General features: G+C 42.5%; 1 protein-coding gene across 2 annotated transcripts in view; it reads left to right on the top strand.

Annotated features, from left to right (window-relative positions):
- The window catches only part of SERINC5 (serine incorporator 5), a 43,090-nt gene that overhangs the window by 8,893 nt on the left and 10,550 nt on the right, over positions 1-23,647 (top strand). For both annotated transcript variants that reach the window (XM_083465418.1, XM_083465419.1), the window contains exons 2-9: positions 6,665-6,832; positions 10,878-11,056; positions 12,903-12,985; positions 16,627-16,720; positions 18,042-18,253; positions 21,010-21,105; positions 21,948-22,074; positions 23,565-23,631. In XM_083465418.1, coding sequence (XP_083321544.1) covers positions 6,665-6,832; positions 10,878-11,056; positions 12,903-12,985; positions 16,627-16,720; positions 18,042-18,253; positions 21,010-21,105; positions 21,948-22,074; positions 23,565-23,631 — 1,026 coding nt within the window. The remainder of the gene's footprint in view (positions 1-6,664; positions 6,833-10,877; positions 11,057-12,902; positions 12,986-16,626; positions 16,721-18,041; positions 18,254-21,009; positions 21,106-21,947; positions 22,075-23,564; positions 23,632-23,647) is intronic.

Genomic DNA, 23,647 nt, shown 5'->3' with positions numbered 1-23,647 from the left:
AGATGTTTTTACATTTAAATCCTTATGTGAACATAAACCAGCTATTTTAACTGTATGCTTAAAAAGTGCACGCCAGTAACTTACTTGAAGTTCTTTCATGTTTCTGTATTTAATACAGTAAGCCTGCAATTTACACACATTAAATTTGTGCGCATTCCACTTTATGTGCTTGGCAAAAATAAAAATAAAAGGGGGGAAGGCATCTGGGGGGGGGGGGAGGCTTTAGCAATCCCACTCACTGTAGCACCCAATGTGTTTTGACTATACACTATCCCCAGAAACATAACCCCTATGTACAGTGGCGTAGCGTGGGTTGTCAGCACCCGGGGCAAGGCAAGTAATTTGCGCCCCCTAACCCCTGGATTTGCGCCCCCTAACCCTAACCCCCAGATGTTGCGCCTGGTGCAGCCGGTCCCCCCTGCACCCCCCATGCTACGCCACTGCCTATGTATGTTGTAAACTTACTGTACATTTCTTAGAGAATTTGTTGCTGCTGTTGCATTTGTATCCACCCTTTCTCCATGGAGTTCAGATAGATTTCTTCAGATGTGAGCAGAAAGCCAGTAATATAGTGGTAGAGTGTCAGAATAGGACCTGGGAGACCAGAGTTCAAATCCCCATTCAGCCATGCAGCTCACTAGGTGACTATGGCCCAGTCGCCAACTCTCAACCTAACCTACCTCACAGGGTTGCTGTGAGAATAATATGGAGACCCATGTAAGCCACCTTGAGCATCTTGGAGGAAAAGGTGGGATATAAATGCAACAGCTATCTTTTTTTTTCCCCCTCCTGGAATTCCTCGGTTAGTAGGCCTGACTTTAAAGCTAAAATGCATCGCTTTCTCCTTAAATGGCTTCCAGTTGTAATCAAATAGTTACCTTGCAACTCCTTTCGTCTTTGCATAAATATTCTATATACCGTAGTATTCTCTTTCCTTACAGTTTCCCTCTTACTCCTGCAGTCTTCATATGATGAGAAGCAAGCCAGAAGGTTCATTGTGGGTGGAACAGAGTTAAAAAAAGCTTATTGGAAGATACTAGCAGAGCATCTTATATTTTGCCCTTACCTTAGCATTATTCTAATAAACTTAGGGAAGTTGGTTCCCATCAGAAAAATAATGGATTCAGTACATAAATATAACTTGAAAGTATCTGGGCAAAGGTAACTGGTTCAACTAGTTATTAAATGCTTGGAAGTAGTAGGGCAACTTCCTTTACATGTTAAGGAGGGGACAGCCTTCTCTCACTCTAGATTGCCAGATGTGAGAAATGTTGTTTACTTTATAGCTTTCCGTGCTTGTATGCCGATCATTATTTTTATTCTTATTTTTGCAACCTTATGGACCCGATATCACCTCCTGAAAAGGGCTCATAGAATTTGTTAATAGCTTGCTGACACATTTGTATATTCTTTTGGTATTTGATTGGTGGAAATATTTCTTTTTTATCTTTTCATATATTTATAACATGTAACCAAATTATTATTTTTTTTGTAAGGACAATAGTGTGAAATGTGCTGCAGCTTTAGTCAACTTTTATTTTTATTATTTGAAAAAAGCAGGTTGGGTTAATGCACCTGCCTGCAAGATTACAATTTAATAAACCAAGGAATGAAGGGAATTGCAGTGCCATTTACTAGAAAGCCCCTTTTTTCTATTAGCATATACAGTGGTACCTTGGGTTACATATGCTTCAGGTTACAGACTCCTCTAACCCAGAAATAGTACCTCGGGTTAAGAACTTTGCTTCAGGATGAGAACAGAAATTGTGCTCCAGCAACGCAGCGGCAGCAGGAGGCCCCATTAGCTAAAGTGGTGCTTCAGGTTAAGAACAGTTTCAGGTTAAGAATGGACCTCCGGAATGAATTAAGTACTTAACCCGAGGTACCACTATATGGTTATTCTGAGATGACGGTCAGTTCTTAAGTAAGTGAGAGATGAATTCAACTTCAGCAAACACAGAAATACCCACCTGTTGAAATTGTTGATAAGGCTTAAGGCAAAATTCCAGTTGCTGTGTTCACTGAGAAAAAAAGTAATGACTGGGTGTGACTTCTTCTACTGCAAAGTTTCTTTTTTTTTCATAATGTATTTCTTTATACTCCTCAGAAGAGAGCTCAACACAAAAAGCCAAATAGAATAAAGCTGTTTCTTGCTTAAAAAAAAAAGTACCTAAGCCAAATAAGAATACAGTATACGTTCCTTTGATACTGTCCTTCTGAGAATGTTCATTGCTTCTATTGGTCTATAAGAGGGAAGGGGGAGGGGCTTTCCAAGTCCACTGCTGGGTAATACTTTTATTAGGATCAACCAAAAAGTCACAGCAATGTGGCAAACTGCTCAGTTCTCCAAAATTCTTCAACAGGACAGATGGTATACAAAGCAGGGGATGTCAGACCACCAATAGCAGTTTGAAGAACCTCCATAGTGCAGGATTATGGTTTGACTGTAATCTGCCCCACAGGCCCAGATGTGGATCTGGGCAGATGGTTTACAGAGGCCCAAAGGACCTAGCTGCAGGGAGGATGAACGAAGTGCCAACGATCAGTTCTAAAGCTTCACTTATAATGCAATGCAGAGATCCTCTTTGTTATGACTTGGGACAGACTCCAAAAACAGCAAGCGCAGAGCCAACCCCTTCCCATGAGGCTAGATGAGGTGGCTGCTTCAGGCGGCAGTCTCCAAGGAGCATCACCCCAGTTCTGCGAACCAGCTTTGCTGCTGGTCTCCCTAGCCTCTAGGGGCAGAGAGCGACCAGCAGCAAAGCTCTGTGGAGCTTCTCTCCTCCTGCCAAGTTGGTGAGAGGGGGAAGCATTCCACCATCCAGCTTTGCCATCAGACAAGGAGATGATTCTCCACTCCTGGCAGTGTGGCATGGTTTTGCCCTGGCTTCTCATGAAGGGAGTAGCCAATGAAAAGCCCTGCTGTCGAGTGAGAGGGGTTGGGGATTCAGAAAGGATTTACCTGCCTGATTGGGGAGACTCTTTGTGGAGTTTGCACTCTCATCATGGGGGGGGGGTAGCAGAGGGCTGTTTCACTGCAGGTGCCAAAGCATCTCAGGCCCCCCATGACCAAGTGCATCATGACTGTCCATACCCAGGCAAGCATTACATGCTTTACTTACACAGAAACATCATATGTGTGGTAGTCTGCCAGCTACAGTCTAGTAGTTAATCACACCTGCCTTTGTGGTCTCTTCCCAACTCCCTCCCATCCCTTACTCAGATGAGGGAATAGGCGGCAGACATCCATGTTGCACAGGTAGCTCGCAACTCCCTAGGCCAAGCTCTTAAAGCAAGCAAATCTTGCAGCATGGACCGATTAGCACCAGGTTATCTTCACAACCAAATGCTGTTTACAGGCCTTCTGGGACCGTTTCACCGCCTGGCTTTGCACAGACTGATAAGCTGTTATTGCATGTTGAACTCAACAGGAGCATGATTATGCTAAAGTAAGGTCTGGGATGGTGTAGTAAAGCTTTGCCAAACCAATGTGGCGGGGCATCTTTATATGAGAGCCACCATGTTGAACATGGATGGGAAGGCTGTGGCTCTCGAGATCTTGCCAAACTCACAATTTTTATCAGCTTCAACCAGCATGGCCAAAGATCAACAAAATCCGGTGGACCATGGGTTTCCTACCCCTGATGCAGAACATTTTAAAGTGACAGTCGTGATATTTAAACCAGTCTTCTTCTGGCATAGTTCATTTACCAGGCCAACAAAGTTTTTGTGTGGTAATGGCGAAGGCACACTCTTCTTCCTTTGAGGATATAGATAGTGCCACATGTGACATAAGTCCTCTGTGTGAGTGCCCAGTTTACATTGTCTCCCACCTTTTTTGATGACACCCATTTGCCACCCACATGGAGAGAGCCAATGAACATATGACAAAGGGGACATACCCCCAGGACACAGCTCTGCAGTGAAATATGCTAAAGAGATAATTATATATAGAAAGTGCAAGGGATAATATATTCTTATATTAGCTTTTAATGTTCAGATGTGTTTGTCTAGAATGATCACCGAGCAACATTCCTCATATTTTGTATTCCCTATCATACCTTATTCAATGTCAGAATTTATACAGTATGCCAGCTAGCACTGAATTTTCTTATGTCCCATGCTTGTTTGATTTGGTGTGTTTTTTCCCATATTAAGTGAAACAGAGCTCTTTTGTTAAGATGATCTAACTCTTCACCATTCAGTCTGTCACAAAAGCTTCACAGTGTGTAGTAAATTAATAATGGTTCAGTAAGGCTATTCAGTCGATTCTTGCGTGTTTTTGGATGGCATGAAGTAAGGCCAAGCCTCTAGGTTCCTGTTTACTCAGTGGAAACAAATAGAATTGGTGGGAGTTTTTGTCTGAGTAAAAAAAAATAGGAAAAAGCTTTACTCTTAAGCCTGGAAGGGTCTGAGTTGTAAGGCTTGGCTTTCAACATTGTCAGAAGTAATTGGTATTGTGTTTTGCTTGTGTGATGCCTTTCTACAACATAATCCATTTTTCTTATACAAATAATTCTATCTGTAAAATATTTGGAATGTATTTGATCAGGTGCCCCTATCAAAATTTTGCTGCCACCACCAAGCATTATTTCCCTACAGAACTTTTCTTTCTGACTCTTGTCACTCTGGCTTCCAGACCCTAAGGACTACTATGATCAGTAAACACCACGGTCAGCCATGATGGACCACTGCAGCAGCTAATTGTGGCTCTGAGCAACTTTAGTTTGGTATGGAGAGGTTGAGAAGATGCATGTGTGAGATCTTGGCTGTCAAGGAGATTTAAGCTTTAACAAAAGATAGGGGCAGATGTAACCTACATGTTACATTAATGGTATGATTAGCAATCTCGTCGTAGGTTTTACAAAATTAAATTCCTTGCATACGTAGGCAGCATTTGACATCAGCATAGTTATGAATGGGAAGGGGAGGTTTAAGCCTTATCTCCACATTTGCAATCCTACCCCACAATGTGGCCATTAACACTGGGGAAAACACATTTGATTTTTACTCCGATTGTAAAGAATTAAACATTTTTTTCTTGAGCACTGCAGTGCAAATGAGTCTCTCCTCACACATACACCCCAAAAAGAAAACCTCACTTATTTTGAGACATCCACAATGTGGTTGGTAATCATTACATTAATGTAGCAGGAATTGTCAGCTTTTTAAGGCCAGTGGTACATTTTGAATTTTTGAGCCGGTGACGTGGATAACATCCCATTTGGTCACTTGGAATCATAGAATCATAGAGTTGGAAGGGAGCAAGATGGCCATCTAGTCCAACCCCCTGCAGTGCAGAAATCTTTTGCTCAAGGTGGGGCTCAAACCCACAATCCTGAGATTAAGAGTCTCATGCTCTGCTGACTGAGCTGTCTACTTCCTGATCCCTTTTCTTGGGTTTCTCACACACACAGAGGCAGAAGGAGAAAGTGCCCGCATGGACACACTCCTTTTTTGACGTATGTGGTTCAAAGCTGGATCAAGTAGAACTAAACAGAGCCCTGAAAAGCACATAAAGCTGAAAGAGGAAGTGAGAAAGAGTGTCACTCTTTCAACTTCTTTCAGTTCAGTTGCTTTTCAGGAGAAAAGTTAACCACCATCGCCATCCCATGACCAAGGGGTCTAACCACCTTCACTACCTCATGACCAAGCAGGGCAAATAATAATACAGTGGTACCTCGGGTTAAGTACTTAATTCGTTCCGGAGGTCCATTCTTAACCTGAAACTGTACTTAACCTGAAGCACCACTTTAGCTAATGGGGCCTCCTGCTGCTTCTGCGCCGCCGAAGCACGATTTCTGTTCTCATCCTGAAGCAAAGTTCTTAACCTGAGGTACTATTTCTGGGTTAGCAGAGTCTGTAACCTGAAGCATATGTAACCTGAGGTACCACTGTACTATGATTGGAAGGTTTATTCATTTATGTGGCTAAACTTTCATAAAATATATCAAGGCGGTTTTCAGTATTATTTTTTTAAAAATACAACAATAGTATATAAACACCCATAAAACATCAGTAGATACTAGTTGGTTAAAAAGCAACAGATTGTGGAGGCTTATCTAAACAGTACAGTTTTCAGAAGACATCTGAAAGAAGGCAGGGATGATTCCTGCCCAACTACAGATAGGGAGTTCCACAGGGCAGGACCTGCCACACTAAAGGCTCCATCCCTAGTGAAAATGAAGGTTAACCAAACCACCAGAAGTGCCCCACCAGAGAAGCTCTATGTGATCAAGGTTGGAGTATAAGGCATCAAATGGTCCTTCAGATACTTTGAACCCAAGTTGTGTGTGGGACCTCAAGGCCACCCTTGGTGCTTTTGGCACCAAATCGGTGACATCGTAATGCATATTTTGGCCTATGTGTTTAGAACTTGGAGGTGCCAGTTACACCTTTCCCTGTGGGAAAAAAGTGGATAAACAAAGAGGATAGGAAAACCTTGTTTCCATCTCTGATCAAGTGGGGTGAAGGGGGAGAGTTTCAAAGTCTAGTTGCACTAGCAATTAGGTTTGCTCTCTCATTCCACCATATGCAATATTGGAATCTTTCATAGCTCTTGGTGCACCTCTCTGGATTATAGTAAATGATCAATGAGCTGTGTTTGCTGATGTAAAAATTATAACAATGTTAACCTTTTATTATTATTATTGATTTCCTCTAGTTGGCCTGCTGTTGTGGCACTGCTCCGTGTTCACTCTGCTGCAAATGCTGCCCAAAGATAAAGCAATCCACTAGCACCCGCTTTATGTATGCACTGTACTTCATCTTGGTGACTCTCATCTGTTGCATCATGATGTCGGAGACGGTAGCAAAAGAAATGAAAGCACATGTAAGTAACTGGTTTTTTTAAGGAAGGAGAGGGCAGATGCTAAATGGAATGAAGATGACTGTGTCATTTCCAGTAAAAAGCACATGTTAAATTTGGCTCTTGACAGAGGTTTGGGTGGAGAAACTATCATTATTAAATTGCTGGACCCTATCATTTGCATGATCTATGTTTCAGATTAGCATTAAAATGTTTAGTGTTGTTGGTGTTGTTTTTAAAAAATCCCACTACTGTCCTAAGAATGTTAAAGGCTCACTGTCTGTTGATTTCATCCTGTGTTTTGCTTTGAAAACTGAGAAGTAGGAAGAGCCAGGAGGAGTAGGAAGGGACAGTACAAAGGGTAATTGTTTGTATGAAGGCAAAAGATTACGGCTCTCTGAAACTTGAGTGTTTGGCAGATTTAAAAGAGAGAACACAAGTGACTCAAGCAGGTCCTTTGTTGGAACTCTTAGCCTCTTTCTCGTGCTCTAATGTTCTGCAGCAACGTGTAGAAAACTCAAGGGCCTCTCAAGTTTATTGTGTAATAGAACAGATCCAGAAGCAATAATTGCTCTTCTGCAGAGAGGAATACTGAATTCTGGTTTTCTCACTCCTTTTTCCATCTCCATCCTGATTTTAATGCAACTGCTCTTCCCATTCATTCAGTTGGAAAATGATTGCATTATTAGATTGCCTGCCAGTTACAGACAGCTCTGACACAATCCTGCATATGAAGGATTGACATAACCATGGGGGTGAATCTCTAGTCTGCAGACAATACAGTCCATACAAATACCATCGCTACAGTTTTCCTCATGCTTGTCTGGAAGGAAGGCTCACAGATAAACAGTTGATTACAATTCAGGCATCATTGTAAGAAGCATGGCAGATGTCAGTGAGGTAGGGATGGGGAGAGAGAAGCCTGAAAACTCTGCAGAGGTATTTTCTTTTGATGTTTGCTGCCTGTACAGTGGTACCTTGGGTTACAGACGCTTTGGGTTACAGATGCTTCGGGCTACAAACTCCGCTAACCAGGAAGTGTTGCTCCAGGTTAAGAACTTTGCCCCAGGATAAGAACGGAAATTGCGCGCCAGCAGCACATCGGCAGCAGGAGGCCCCATTAGCAAAAGCGCACCTCAGGTTAAGAACCGTTTCAGGTTAAGAACGGACTTCTGGAACAAATTAAGTTCTTAACCCAAGGTACCACTGTAGAAGAAACAAATACTGTCCTGCTGCCATTGTTCTGTACAGAGCAGGGACAAAAGTGACCTGATTGCATAAGCAACCCTATTTGCAGGTGTGTTTGCGAAGCAGAGAGAACAAGAAGCACACCACAGAATCTGCCTTTCAGTTTCAGTGGCATTGCCACTTGATCAGGATTGGGGGGCTGGCCTTCAGCAGGGAGTTATGAGTAGTTGTGACAGCTCCCTTTTGACTCTTCACGCCTCCTTCTGACTTGATTTTGTTTGCTTAGTTTTCTGCAGTCTCCAGACTTGGCTAACCTCTAGTGTGGGGTCTTGATCTAGCCACCATAAGCAATTTTTTTCTGCCCCCTTCCCACAAAAGAACCCACTATTCATGGCAAAAAGTTATTAAGAAAAATAAAAGCAGACAGAGCACTGAAGTCAGTGGAGCTCAGCATCCCGATGGGGATATAAGTTGCTCTCTCCCCAGTCATATTGGTCATATGATCAGAGAGAAGGCAATAATTACCCCTCTTTAGCTGTTCTTCACAGATTAGGAGAGTCTCTCTCTCTCCCCCCCCCCCCACCTCCCACTCTTCTGTGGGAAGAGAAGGAGAGGTATTTCGGACTAGAAGGGTTGACCCAGGATTTGTGCAGTCCTTGGATCAAAAAAAGTTGGCCACCCCTGGCATAAGCAGTTCTTCTTTTGGAAAATCTTTAGTAGTAGTGTTCATCACTGCATATTGGTACGGAAAACACCAGGCTTGGGCAGCTACAGTATTCTGGTCTGATTTTTATAAATGAAAGTGTTTGCTGTTTCAAGACTGATGTTCTGGAAAATGTTTATTAAATGTTTCCAGACCTTAACAAAACAGCGTGGAGTAACATGCTTCCTCAGCAGTTTAGCAAAGGACTGATAATGTTGGCCAAGTTTGTAGAGACTTCATTCTTTAGTTGCCAAACTGCCTTCTTTTTATAGACTTCCATCCTTAGTTTTGTAATTGCTTTAATTCACCCCTTAGTGGAAGTGGCCTTAGACTTTCATCAGTCAAAGCAGTCATTTGATGGTGATACATGATATCTAGGTTTTCTGCCCTTTGTTTTCTAGACAAAGCCCAGAGTCCAAATTTTGTGGTTTTGCTAGCCCTACAACTGAGTGGAGATTTGCACCTGGCACTCTCTAGCCCTGGTTAGACACTCAAAGGTCTCATCCGCACTTAGCTTTTGCCCCTTGCTTTATAGGCAGAGGTCCATGCTTTACTGATCTGTGTCCAATAGCTCTGCCCTTCCCTGCTCCGGCTGCCATTTCCCCCCCAAAAAACATGCTCTTTAACTCTGAATCAGAACAAATGGCAATTTGGGTTTTCTGTTCATTTCCATTTGCTCCGATTCAGCAGTAAAGAGTGGTATTTCATGGGGAAAGTGTTTGGGCATAAAGAAACTGCACTCCGACAGGGAATGACAAAGTGTGGACCTGTGTCTAGAAATGTGGCACAAAAGCAAGTCTGGATGAGCCTACATATTACACCACTGTGATTCTGAATTCGGAGCTTATTTTATGGCTCTTTGGATCATGGACAAGGTTTGGAGCTATTGGCATAAGCAAATGGAAGTATTTCCTATATCTCAGAATAATTATATTATGTTCCTACCAGGCATAGTCTACATCTTGCATATTTTCCCTTATCCAGAGACCGTTTAATTTAAAATATTTTTCTATACGTTGTTTTCTTCCAACTCTGCAAGCTGGGTTTAGCCTTGGAAGAGGTTCTTGTAGAGTTGGCTCTGTTCATAAGAGGGAAAAGGGAGTGTTAATGGTGTTCTGTTCAGCTGTGATAAAAAGTTCAGTTAGTCCACACACATGAGGATATAGAGAGGCCTTTATTTTATTGTAAATGCTTGTATTTGTATACCAGTGCTTCTATTTTCAGGCTGCCTTGGTTGTGAAGGGGTGGGAACCAGTCTTCATAGGGGACACAGCTGAAGTATAGAGCTTCAGATCAGAAGCTTGCTTTGTAAGATGTGTTTTCTGAGCACAACTCCACATTCGTGTGGTGAGCTTGAGACCAGAATGCGTAGCTGGCTGTTCTTTTTCCATGAGCGAAAGCACGGCCACAAAAGCAAATATTGAGTAAACGAGAGCTGGAATTTTCCCCACCTTTCTGGTATTTTATTTCTGTAACAGTTTTGTAACTAATAAGCATTTCATGCTGTTGGGAGTTGTTGGATTTTTTGGGTTGGGGATACTTTTTCTGTTGTAAAATAATTTTTAAAAATATTTTATTCTTACTACTGTGTGTTGTTGTGAGCTCTCTTGGTATTATCAATGAAAGGCGATACAGAAATGTTTCAAACAAGTTAACTAAACAACACTAAATTACGAGTGAGCAGTCTGTGACCCTCCAAATGCCACTGAATTCCATCAGCCTAACCCAGCATGAAGAATGGTCAGAGATGACAGGAGCTGAATCTAGCAATATCTGAAAGGTCACAGGTTTCCTACCTAGATTTGTTCAGGATCATCCATGTAGAACTAAAACATGGTTTAGTGTTATGGCCAAGTGGTCATGGCCAATCTTTCTGGCATGCTGTTAATGAATACCTTTTTTGGAAAATACAATTATTCCACAAAAGAACATGGAACTTAATTTCTAAATAAAGAATTGGCATATCTCAATATTTCTCTCCCAAAACATCTTATAGCACCGCTATACGGAGTTTTGTTTGAAATTCTGATCCTCTGGCAAATGTCTGAAGGTAAATTTAAGCAGAACTCTGGGTTGGCATCTCTGGTCACTTCACCTAATGAACTGAAAGTCTCTTGAACTGGGTGTCGTTGTTTTCATACCACGTATATCTAAATTTGCTTTACTGTCCTGTTTCAGATTCCCTTTTATGGCACACTATGCCAACATATTCAGGCAGGTGACTCATGTGAGAAGCTGGTGGGGTACTCTGCAGTTTATCGAGTGAGCTTTGGAATGGCCTGCTTCTTCTTCATCTTCTTCTTACTCACCATCAAAATCAACAATAGCAAAAGTTGCCGTGCATACATGCACAATGGGTAAGCCAAATGGTTGTCTTTTTTGTTTTGCACTAATTTAAACACTCACTATTCTAAGATGCTGGATTTCTTCACAATCTAAATATGTAGTGCTTAGTGCTTTTTTACCATCCATGCTTATTATTATTATTTTATTTTATTTATTAAACTTATTAATTGCTTGTCACTCAAAGGTCTCTAAGCAACTTACATGCAATGTATTAATACCATAGGGAGAAAGCGGGGTGGGAATAATATAATACTATAATATTTCATATAACATAACATCCATGGGGAAATAAATATATTAGCGATATGCTACTATATATATGGCTTAATGATGTGCAGTTAATAAGCAAAGAAATAATCTTACCCACTAATTTAGATTATTATTATTATTAATAATAATATATTAATTTAATACCCCACCCATCTGGGCACTCTGGGCGACTCCTAATAGAATATTAAAAACATGATAAAACATCAAACTTCCCTAAACAGGGCTGCCTTCAGATGTCTACTAAAAGTCAGATAGTTGTTTCTTTCCTTGACATCTGATGGGAGGGCATTCCACAAGGTGGGCGCCACTACTGAGAAGGCCCTCTGCCTGGTTCCCTGCAACCTCGATTCTCACAATGAGGGAACCACCAGAAGGCCCTCGGAGCTAGACCTCAGTGTCTGGGCTGAATGGGCTAATCTCAACCTCCCCCTAGTCCAAAAATCATTCACGTTGAGCCAACATTTCCCCCCATTTAACCTCCCCACCCAGAAGTCTGGTGTCAAGGCCAGCTATTACAAGTCAGAAGTGGGTGGGTCCAGTATCCTCCCTGGATGGCCCAGTGTCTCCTCTTCCTTCAGGGGGAGCAGAGCAAAGCAGGAAGATGGTTACAAATGTTTTATGTGCTTTGCACTTTACCCAGCTACCGCTCCTCTCCTGCTGAAAGCTCTTTGCGGCTTTGCCATTTCTTAAAGAAACCCTGAGCATATTCATAGCACTGAATAAACAATACTAGCAGAAGTTCCTTTTCCAGTGCTATATATACCCACCTCTCCTCCTCCTATGTTTGCATGGATTTCTTTACTGACTTCCTGTCATTTTCATTAGATCACACACGCACCATTCGTAAAGCATTTATAAAAATAACAAACCTAAACGTATTTAAAGTGCACACAAGGTGTGTCTCATTCAGGATGGATACTCAAGTCTGAATGACAGTGTTCATAGTGATGAGGACTCTTTCCTTATTTTATTTTATTTTGCTTTCCTGTGCAATTGTGTGCCACCTTTTACAGTGCAATAGCTGTGGTGTCTTTTGGTTTGTTTGTGCTTATTTCGGATCCTATGGTACATTGCAAAAAATAGCAGCCACACAGCTAAGAGGGAATACACTGTTTGCACTGTCTCTTTCTAAACCCCATCTTGATGGAACTCATATATGTTCTCTCTTCAGACACAGCCACAATGGCTATGTTCCATCTTCCACTGTCATACTAATATGTCCCTGAATACCAGTTGCTGGGAAGCACAAGTTGGTAGAGTGTTCCTGCACTCAAGTCCTGCTATGGGGCTTCCCATAGTTGGCTGGCCACTGTGAGAACAGGGTGCTGGACCAGTGAGCCATTGGCCTGATCCAGTAGGGCTCTTCTTAAATCCTTTGAACTGGGGAGCGTAGCAGAAGAAACACAAGAATAAGTGAGAAACCAGCCGATTTCTTTTTCATTTCCTTGTATTTATAAGGAGAGGTGATATTGCTTAAGTTACCTCCGCCCCTCTTCGTACAGATTTGTACAAGGAACCTAGAATGCGTTATCTGATTTTCACAGCTTAAGTAAATTAAATTCTCTGTGTTTGTTTTTTCCTCTTCAGATTTTGGTTCATTAAACTTCTTGTCTTGGCCGCCATGTGCTCAGGAGCCTTTTTCATTCCCGACCAGGATACCTTTCTTAAAGGTACTAACTTTAAAAGAATGGTGTGTGTTTTCTCTTCATCTATTACAAGGATGGTGAACCTGTGGCCTTCTTGATGTTATTGGACTCCAGCTTCCATGACCACCAGCAAGCATGGCCAGTGTTTCGGGATGGTGATGGTTGGAGTCTAGGGAGCTTCTTCTAGTAGGCACTGGTCCTCTATCTCTGATCTGCTGAGTATCAACTGATAGCAGATAACCAGAGATGCTGGGTTAAACCACAGAGCCTAGGGCTTGCCGATCAGAAGGTCAGTGGTTCAAATCCCCGCGACGGGGTGAGCTCCCGTTGCTTGGTCCCTGCTCCTGCCAACCTAGCAGTTCGAAAGCACATCAAAGTGCAAGTAGATAAATAGGTACCGCTCTGGCAGGAAGGTAAATGGCGTTTCCGTGCTTCTCTGGTTTGCCAGAAGTGGCTTAGTCATGCTGGCCACATGTACGCCAGCTCCCTCGGTCAATAAAGCAAGATGAGCGCCGCAACCCCAGAGTTGTCCGCGACTGGACCTAATGGTCAGGGGTCCCTTTACCTTTAACCAGAGATGCTAAATTGGTTATGGATGACATCTGTCACAGCCCTTTTGAGGGAGAGGGAGAAACAGCTAAAGCATGGTGCTGTGTTTTCTCATCTGCTCGACTTTTGGAAGAGATAAGCAGGAGCAGAGTGACAGGAGTAGGGACTGGATGTCCACGCTGCAGATGCAAGACAGACAAGGAGAGTGTTTGTGTGAAATGTAAGAGTTTGGACAGGAGCATGTGAAGTTAGGCTCATGCACTATTATACCACTTTAACAGTCATGGCTCCCCCTGTCCTAGAATTCTTTGGAGGAAAGCAATGACTGTTAAAGTGGTACGAGAGTCCATTAAATGTATGATGTGGCTGTGACCAGAATCCCTTTCAAGGTTGTGCCTGAGAAACAGGCCTGCAAGCCTACCAGCAACTGTGCAACAGAAAAAAGCCAAACTTTAAAGGGCCTAACTATACAATAATTCATTAAACACATCTGCATTTTTTAAAATGATGTATGGCAGCAGGAGTGGGGAGACCACCTGATTCATGCTAGAACCCAGTGGAGGAGAATTTGACTAATGTATTTTAATGTATTTTTAATATTTTGTTGAAAGTCACCCAGAGTGGCTGGGGTAATAATAATAATAATAATAATAATAATAATAATAATAATAGACTCTCCCGCACCAAAATAAAGCTGCAGTTTGTCACAGTAGGGAAGCTGCAATTGATGCCGATAACATCTTTCCTCTCAGGGCAGTTGAGTTGGAACTTTGAATTGTGAATGCAGCAAAGAGGGATAAGGTTAACCTCCCTCTAACCCCAGCCATGCTTCCCATAGCTCTCTAGAAACTGCAAGTGCAAACTGCATGTTTAACATAGCAAATAAGTTTTGCTTATCCCTCCCCCCTTCAGAAAAATACCCTGTTGAGCACTTGCAGCTGCAGGATGCTCCTTCTCTCCTTAACTTAAAGTGCCATACATCAGGGCTACACAAATACAGCATTTATCCACTTCATTCATAATGTGTGGGTGGTTGTTTATTATAAGAGGCAGAAAACTTTTCATCACTTTATTGCTGTTTGAAAATATGGTTGATTCCCCACCCCCACCCCCAACGTGTTAGGTGCATATTTTCAAGCAGCAAAACTCCCAATGAATGCAGGAGCAATGACTCACTATGGAATGTGAAAGACCTTGTTGGTATGTCAAGCCTGATATGATTAGCTCAGTCTAAGCATATTAGTACAGCTGGACTACATTGCTTGCAGTAGTCAGTGATTTGTTCTGTTCTTCATGTGGAACAATTAAACCAAACTGCATCTGATCTAGCGCTGCTAAAAGTCAGCAGCAATTTCAGTTAAAGTCTCCCACAATTTCATTAGTTTCCAAATTGACAATGTCTAGTAGTGCAAAATTAGATTTCTTGCAGAGCTTCCATTTCATTATTGTAAGATCCTGTCTCTGAACAGCAGTTCTTATCAATTAAGATTATTTGTTGTTTGTCAGAAATGCTGGCAGATGGCAATCTCCAAATCCTCTAAGTCTAGGAGGAGAAAAATGCATGATGTAGAATATCCCAAGGCTTTAGAGATAAGAAGGTGCTTTTATTAACTAGTTTAGGCTGTAAGCACTCACACATGCAATTGCGGGATATCTAATTAATTGTCCAAAGAAAGAGACAATTTTTTGAAAAATAAAGACATGAAGAAGGACAACTTTGAAGTCTGCAGCTCCATTCCCATTCACTTCCTTGCTTTTTCAGTCCACTAACTGGAGAGAGACTAATCATGTTGGCGGAGCACATGTTACCAGGCCTTGTAATGAAGCTTAGCTGCACTGAGCATTCTCAATGGAGTAACACACAGCCCCGTCTTGCAGCCACCTTTGCATGCTTTTGTATGTGCCTATAATTTAATTGGCTCTTTGATTTGAATACTTTTTAAAATGTGAGGACCTAAGCTGCATTGCTGAGATTTTGTGCATGGTTTGCACAGAAAACAGTTGCTGATTAGATTGTCCCCACATATAATTTATATATTGAACAAAATGTTAATGTTGGTTTGCACTTCTCTTTCATTAAAAATATGCTGTGCGTGGTTTTGGAGTGCTAAGGAACAGTGTGAATACAATTATGAATCTGCCCTTTTGGTGGGAATACAGTAAACGCATCTAAATTTGAATCTGGGGGTAAACATCTGGTTTCAACCACAAACTGCTGTTTGGGGTTGTCTTATAAAGGCCCTTTGGGGCTCTTATGCTCCACTTTCTTTCAGTTCTAAGTATAGAAAGTCTAAATAAAGATTCTTAAGTATACAGTTTTGTATGTGCTACCCAATATAGTTTTAATTCTGGGTAGCTCTGCAAGAGGAATATTTTGCTGTTGAGTTGCCTTATGTTGAGTAATATTTATATCCTCCTTTGTGCTTATATGTCTTTTAAATAAAACTTTTAAAATGAAATATTTATTTAAAACGCATTTCCAAATGACTTAATGGTAAATAAATCTCTAAACGGTATACAAAAATCCAACATAAAAACAAATTATAAAAACAGTTGTAACATTAAAAAAATAAAAATAAAACAGTACTTGTTTCCTACTTTGTTACATTGTTTTTAAATGCACGCTTTGTAATCTCAGTTTTGAGAATTATGGTAGTTGCAAAATGTTTTTAAATCCTCAGAATTTTAGATCTGATACTGCTTTATCCAACCAAACGATGCACATTCTGCTCTTCATGAAGTAGTGGTTGCAGTCATATTCCAGTGTTGAAAATGTAAAATGGGAAGGAACATGGATCGGGGAGCCTGGGACTGTCTGGTGCTGCTGGACCCCAACTCCCATAATCTCTTGCAATTGGCCATGCTGCCTGAAACGGGTAGGAGCTGGAGTCCAGCAACATCAGACCACAGTTTTCCCATTCTTAGGCTAGTTGACAGAATCTTGGACCATCAGAAATCTGCCAGATACAATTTTGGAGTGCACTTTTTGTGAACCACTTTCTTTCGGACTTTTGCCATGAATTCATTGCTTAAAAAAAAAAAGAACCTGTATAGTGAATAAAATGATTCATTTATCTGAGTCAAAACTGACAATGCAACTCTTTACTGTCCTACAGCATGGCGTTATGTAGGTGCTGCAGGAGGGTTCCTCTTTATCCTCATTCAACTCATCCTGCTTGTAGAATTTGCCCACAAATGGAATAAGAACTGGTATGTATCTTGCACATGCATGCATTTGTCTGAGTTTTTATGTTGCCTTGAATAGCAACTGTGATCAAATTTAGCGTTTGTATCAGGCATTCTCATATGATATCTTTTAGAGTGCTTCTTTCTTATCCATGCTGCTTCCTTTATTCCTGGCTTTGGGGTTTGGGTTTTTTTGGTCTTTCACTTACTATTTATTACAAGCTGCTTCTTTGAGTGACTATCACAGTTTTTATCGCTGCAGAAAACTTTCACATGCATGGTGCAACAGTGCCTTCATTAGTCTTTTTCATTCCACAAACGTTAGAAATGCATGAACTTCGGAAGAGAAAGAAACCTCTTGAGATTTCTGCATGATACTCAAATGCTGGGGGGGGGCAGTATTTGCCTCTCTGAGGAGCCCTCAGCCCTTGTATGTGCTGACGATTGGTTGCTTCGTTGATGTGTGATTGGGTTTGTTGGTCCTGCGGGTGAGTGATTTTCACCTCCCCTACAAAAAAAGCTCAACAACTCTGGGCAATTTCCCCCCCATTTTCTCAATTTGGAGTCCCCAAAAAGAGGGGGCATCTTATACACGGAGAGATATGGTAGTTTTTATGCTTCCTGATAAATCCTGTTCTGTTTCATTCTGCTGGACCCAAATTCATTTTCATGGAACCAAGCACTGACTTTTCTAGCCTTGAAGGTTCATCCTATAGCTGGTCACAATTTACTGTATTTTAATCCCTCCAGACATGCATAGACCATATTAGTTTGTGAATCCTGTATGTAGTTGGCCATGCTCACTTCAAATACCGTATTTTTCGCTCTATAACACGCACCTGACCATAACACGCACGTAGCTTTTAGAGGAGGAAAACAAGAAAAAAAATATTCTAAACGAAATAGTGGATATATGATTTTTGTGGTTCATGCTGTGGCCACAGACATGTGATCTGACAGTGAGTAGCCCAATGCAAAAATCCTGAGGATCCATGTGGATCCGTGCTTTGTAACCACGGAGGAGGGAAGGAAGGGGAACCATGGATCCTCTGCTCACGACTGCAGCAGATCCCCCCTGCCACCCGCAGGCATTCGCTCCATAACACGCACAGACATTTCCCCTTACTTTCTAGGAGGAAAAAAGTGAGTGTTATGGTGCAAAAAATACGGTAATTAAGGCATGGCTTGTTCTTTTTTAGAAATATCCATTGTATTAAACAATATAAATACAGCAAATTTGCCCCATAATAAACTATCCTCATGAGGATACCTTTACAATGAATCCATAGAATTCCTTTGCTTTCCCTTCAGCTAAATACATGCTGCCCTTTTCTTTCCCCAACAGGACATCTGGCACAAGGCACAATAAGCTCTGGTATGGCTCCTTAGCTCTTGTGACTCTCATTTTGTACTCCGTCGCTGTTGGAGCTCTGATTGTGATGGCTGTCTTTTACACACGTGCCGATGGCTGCAATTTTAACAAGATCCTGCTTGGAGTCAATGGCGGCTTGTGCTTGCTTATTTCAATGATAGCCATCTCGCCCTGTGTCCAAAACCGTAAGCAAGCTCTTTTGGTCTGGTATTACTTTAACTGGAACTACTGTTGATTTCCTTGGCCGTAACTGAACCTCAATAGTAGAATTATGCCTGCGTTTTGGGACTTGTCTGTTTGTCACTGTCTCTGACCCAACAGCTGAATTTCTGTTGTGTAAAATAATCTGCCAGCACCCACTGTCAATTCTGACAGCCCATCTGTATAAGCCTGCTGCATAGCCCCATCAGGTCACAGCACTGCTGTGGCTTACCTGCATGCATCAATTTGCCATATGTATTGAGAGGAAGGACTGTAGCTTAGTTGCAGAGCACATCCTTGGCGTGCAGAGGGTCCCTAGATCAATTCCTGGCATCTCCAGTTAAAAAGGGATCGGATAGCAGATGCTGTTAAATGCATATTTCTGAGAACCACTGCCATGCTGGACTAGAGGAATGAATAGGCAGCGTCTAGAGGAATCTTTGCATTATTATTACTAACTTACGGGTTGGAGCCAGACTAACAGCACAATCCAAACCCAAGATCCACCAGGATGTGCAAGCTTAGAGTAGGCAGATCTTGGAGTGATGGAGTAACTCTCTCAACACAGCTGAACTGGAGCTAATCTGACTCAGCTGGCAGAATCTATGCCGGTGTAAAATCCCCAGAAAAATTCATTCTTGGGGTGAAGCAAGGAGAGACTTAAGCCAACCTTTGTCAGCAGAACTTAGAGCACCAAAAAGGTTGGTGTAAATCAAACTCAATTTTAAAGGTTTGTTTTCCTTTTACCAGACTTAGGCTGCCTCAGCTGATAGTAGCTCTGCTTCTGAACAAAATTTGGAATAGGGATAATTTACACCATCTTAATTTAAGCCAGGATAAATTTTGCCAGCTTCCTGTGCTTAGAATTACTTTATTAGTAGTCATGCTTATAATAGACTCATCAAAATCAGTGAGACTTAAGTTAGTGATAGTTTCACAGAGGATTTAAGTTCAATTCTCCTCTTGGCCATTTATGTCTTCTAAGACAGTGTTTCCCAACCACTGTTCCGCGGCACACTAGTGTGCCGCGAGATGTTGCCTGGTGTGCCGCGGGAAAAATTAAAAAATTCGAAAGATTTTTTTTTTTAAGTCAAATTTTCGATTGGGGCGCCGTCACTAGATGACCCCTGGGGTTCCCTCCCTCCCTCCCGCTCTGCGCCTCCCTCCTCCTCCTCCTCCTCCTTCGGGGAGGCCCTTCTTGGCTCTCGGCCAAGGCTTGGCGGCTGCCACTCACTCACTCGCTCGCCCACCCGTCCCTCCATCCCTGCACCCGGCCTCTCCCCCTGCGTCCCCGTCGCGGGGGCTGCCGGGATCCGTAGTCCCCTCGCCCTTGGGCTCTGCGCCCGCGCAGGGTGCGCGAACTACGTTTCCCAGCGTGGCCTGGCGGGCCGGGCGTTTTGTTTGAAGCGCTCTTCTCCCGGCCATGGAATGAGCGCAGCGGCGGCGGCCGGGCGGGCAGGGGCTCTTCCGCGCAGACCCCGCGCAGCCTGCCTGCGCCCCTGCGGAGATCGGGTGGCAGGATGGAGCCCTGGGATCCCCGCGGAGGCGGAGAGGCGGAGGCGGAGGCGGAGGCTGCCCCCCAGGTAGGGCTGCGTCGGGGGGGGTTATTTTTGCAATGCTGCATCTGCGCCGGAGGGGACGCATCGGACCCCTTGGCGGGCGTGCAAGGCAATGCATGCGTGCAGGCGTTGCATGGAGTGCAGTGCAATGCAATGGCAACGCGGCGCCCTGCATGCATGCATGCAACTTCCACCGGCGCTCCGGACTTGGCAGGTGAGGGGGGTCCCCAGTGGGCGGCAGAGAGAGCCGGGAGGGCGAAGGGGAGCCGGGGGGGAGCAGCGCTGCTCCCCGAGCCGAGCCCGGGGGGAAACTTTGGCGTCGTTGCGCCGGGTGTTGGAAGTGGAGGCTGGCGGGGGCCCCTCACCTGCAAAACCTGGTCGCCTCTCATATATTTCGTGCATTGCATTCATCGCCCGCTTTCTCCTCCAAGGAGCTCCCGGGGGCGCGCATGGCTCTCCCCGTGTTATCCTCGCAACAACAGCCCTGCGAGGTGGGTCAGGCGAGTGACCCAAGGGAGCACCCAGGGATTGTCCTGGCCAGGTGGGGTGATTTGAACCCTGCTCTCTGCCCGGTCTTCGTCCTCATTTAGCCCCCACATGTGCATGACTGTGCATGACTGAGGTTTTCCCCCCTCGTCTTGGCTATGGTGTGAGTCTGTCCTGTTAATTAATGGGGTTCTGCCTTCGGAGAAGATGAGCCAGCCCTCAAGGAGGTGATTATGTAATTTGCTAGCAATTCATGTCCCTCCCGGCGTGACGCTGCGCGCTGACGTCACGGGGCTGTAATGGTGGTGTGCCTCGAGATTTTTTTCATGAAACAAGTGTGCCTTTGCCCAAAAAAGGTTGGGAAACACTGTTCTAAGACTTGTTTATCTACTTGAGCCTTTAATATCAAGCCTTTGGTGACAGAAAACATTCAGAGATGTAAATGAGTTAGGGTAACTCTGAATCCCCCTTCCCTTTTGATAGACCAGCTATGAGAGCAAATTGTAAGGTGTCTCTTACTTGTCACTTTTGAAAAAATCTAATTCTAAAAATAAAATAAAAATCGTAGTAGGAAATAGTGGGTTAGATCCAAAGCTTTTGTTAAAAAAGAAAAGATACATTTTCATTCTCTCAAAGCTTTTCAAAAATGTATTAAAACAATGATTATTAATAATATTCCTTTTTTTTAACTTTAGGTCAGCCACATTCTGGCTTGCTGCAGTCAGGCATTATCAGCTGCTATGTCATGTATCTCACCTTTTCATCTCTTTCAAGCAAACCACCAGAAACTAGTAAGTTTAGTTTGGATCAGGAATTATATGTGCATTTACACCAATGGTCTCTACTTCACTTGTTAGTACTGTATACCGTTGTAGTATTCATATCAGGACATGAATCTATCCTATATAGTTCAGGCTATGCCAGCCTTGCTTAGCCTGGTCCCCTATAACTCTCATCATCTCTGATAATTGGCCCTGTTGGTTGAGGCTGAAGGAAACTGTAGGCTTAACTATCTGGAAGGCACCAGCAGGGGAAGATTAATATATATATATTAGCTTCAGCTGACACATAGAATGTAGAGTTTTCTTCTGTTTTATTTCTAGCAATTACAAAAAAAAATATGAAATACTTTAATGTTTTGTTTGGAAAATGTTATATGATTACTATTGGGGGGTTTATTTTTAGAATATGATGTGTCACTAACTGAAAAAAATGAGAAAGTATGTTTTGGGGGGTGTAGAGCAGGGATGGGAAACCTATGACCCAATCAGCATGGCCATTGGTTAGGGATGATGGGAATTGTAGTCCAGCAAGATATGGAACGCTGCAGTTTCCCACCCTTGGTGCAAGTGTAATAGCTGGTTATTGGGGTGAGTGGGGGAAAGTGATGCTTTTCAGACCTTGCCATTTAGTCATAATGGCATGAATAAAAGTGAAGAATAAATGAATGAATGAAGCAAACTGTAAAATTGAAAAGAACAACAGCAAGTTTAGCCTTTTCAGTAGTACACTGTGTTTCATTATGGATCATACAGATTTTATTAATTTAAAAATACAGTATTAGGATGTATCAAATCATATAACTGAAACATAAAATTAGCCATGCTAATTGTGAATATATATTTTTTTTAAGTCCTAGATGAGAATCAGAAGAACATCACGATCTGTGTACCTGAATTTAGCCAGGGGCTACAAACGGATGAAAACTTGGTGACTGGACTGGGTACTGCCATCCTGTTCTGCTGCATTTTATATTCTTGGTATGTCTTGAGTTGCAGTTGTAATGAAGTATTCAAGTAAAATAGAATTAGAAAACTTGCATCAGTCTACTGTATTTGGCCCTACAATTGGCAGGAGAAGTCTTACTGGTGGTGCTGTCACTGGGTGCTGCCCAGTTTGTGCTGACCCATAGCAGGGCGATGGATCCCCATTTGTTGAATATTCCACTTCCCCACTGTGAAATGCATCTTTCCATCGTGGTTAACATTAAAACATTCCTGTTCACCCAGGCATCTGATAGTTGATTGTTCCTGGCAATCTTAGCTGGTTTTAAATGCTTTTAAATGTTCTTAATGGTTTTAGTTGTTTTTATCTAATTGTCTTGTTTTGCTTTGTTGTTTCCTATCACGTTTCCTATATGGGAGGATTGAGGGGGCAGAAATTTAACTAATAAATACTTTTGAGGGAGGTAGTAGTTATTATTTGGCACCATTTCAACATACAGTTTGATGTATGCTAAATGTAAATTGGAGTGTGTAAATTATGAAGCCACCATATAAGCGAACAGTAAGGCAGGGAGTCCCCATCTATATGCTTGGGTCAGTACAGAGGTACCATCCTAAAGAGATGATGATACAATCTTTGTAGTTTAATTAAAGTCCATTAAGAGGCTATATTATTGCTGGTATTCTAATAGAAATTACTAGAGTCAAAATGTTTACACAGTGCATAGAGATCCATCATACCAGTATTATGTAATCTTCTTAATAGTGTTTCTCTAGTACAACATGCACATTTTTTCCTTGCCTTGGTGTAAGAGGGCATTTACATATTGTTTCTCTCAAAGAACATGAATGAGTGAAATATGGCTCTAAAGTAGTACAAAACCTGTAAAACTGAAGTTTCCTCCCACTAGAGTGGTCTTTACAAAATCTGAATGGTATGTCTTTTTGGTGTGTAGTATGTTGATTTTGAAGAAACACTAAACTGGCTAAATATCTGCCCCCTTCATCTCGAAACCTCTAGTGATTAAACCCAAGTTCCTGTGGGAAGAGTATGTCTGCCATGCTCATTCATATACAGATACAGGTTTTTACTGGGGCTGTGACCAGTTTCAGCTGGTCCAAACCAAATTAGACCAATTTTGGGGTATCTGGTTTTGGGTTGGACCACCTGGAGCAATGCAGAGCTATCAGGAGGCGAAGCATTGGGTACAAATACTGAAGGGGTCTGTTTTGCTGTTTTGCCAGTGTGTTCCTTGTTTTCTCTAATGTCTGGCGAACTATTAGGAAACACCATTTCTGCAGAGGTTTCTGGTTGCAGCAGGAGTCTGTCTTCCCCAAAGGGTCAACTTCTATTAAACAATCCTTTTGGAGCTATTGGGCCTCCTCTGTTCCACTGAATTCATTTGGGACTAGTGCCTTCCAGAAATTATTCAACCTATTGTTAGAAAAGATGTCTCTTCAGCAAGGCTGCTTCTAAGAATGACGCATTCCCACTGATTAATTTCTGCTTTCCTGTTTGTGTCTAGCTTGACCTCAACAACGCGTGCAAGCTCTGAAGCCCTGAGAGGAATATATGCCACACCGGAAACTGAAGTGAGTTAACATTTTT

This window comes from Podarcis liolepis, assembly GCF_965112155.1.
Source record: "Podarcis liolepis genome assembly, chromosome: 11".
Lineage (NCBI taxonomy): Eukaryota > Metazoa > Chordata > Lepidosauria > Squamata > Lacertidae > Podarcis > Podarcis liolepis.
This window is presented reverse-complemented; position numbering and strand designations above follow the sequence as displayed.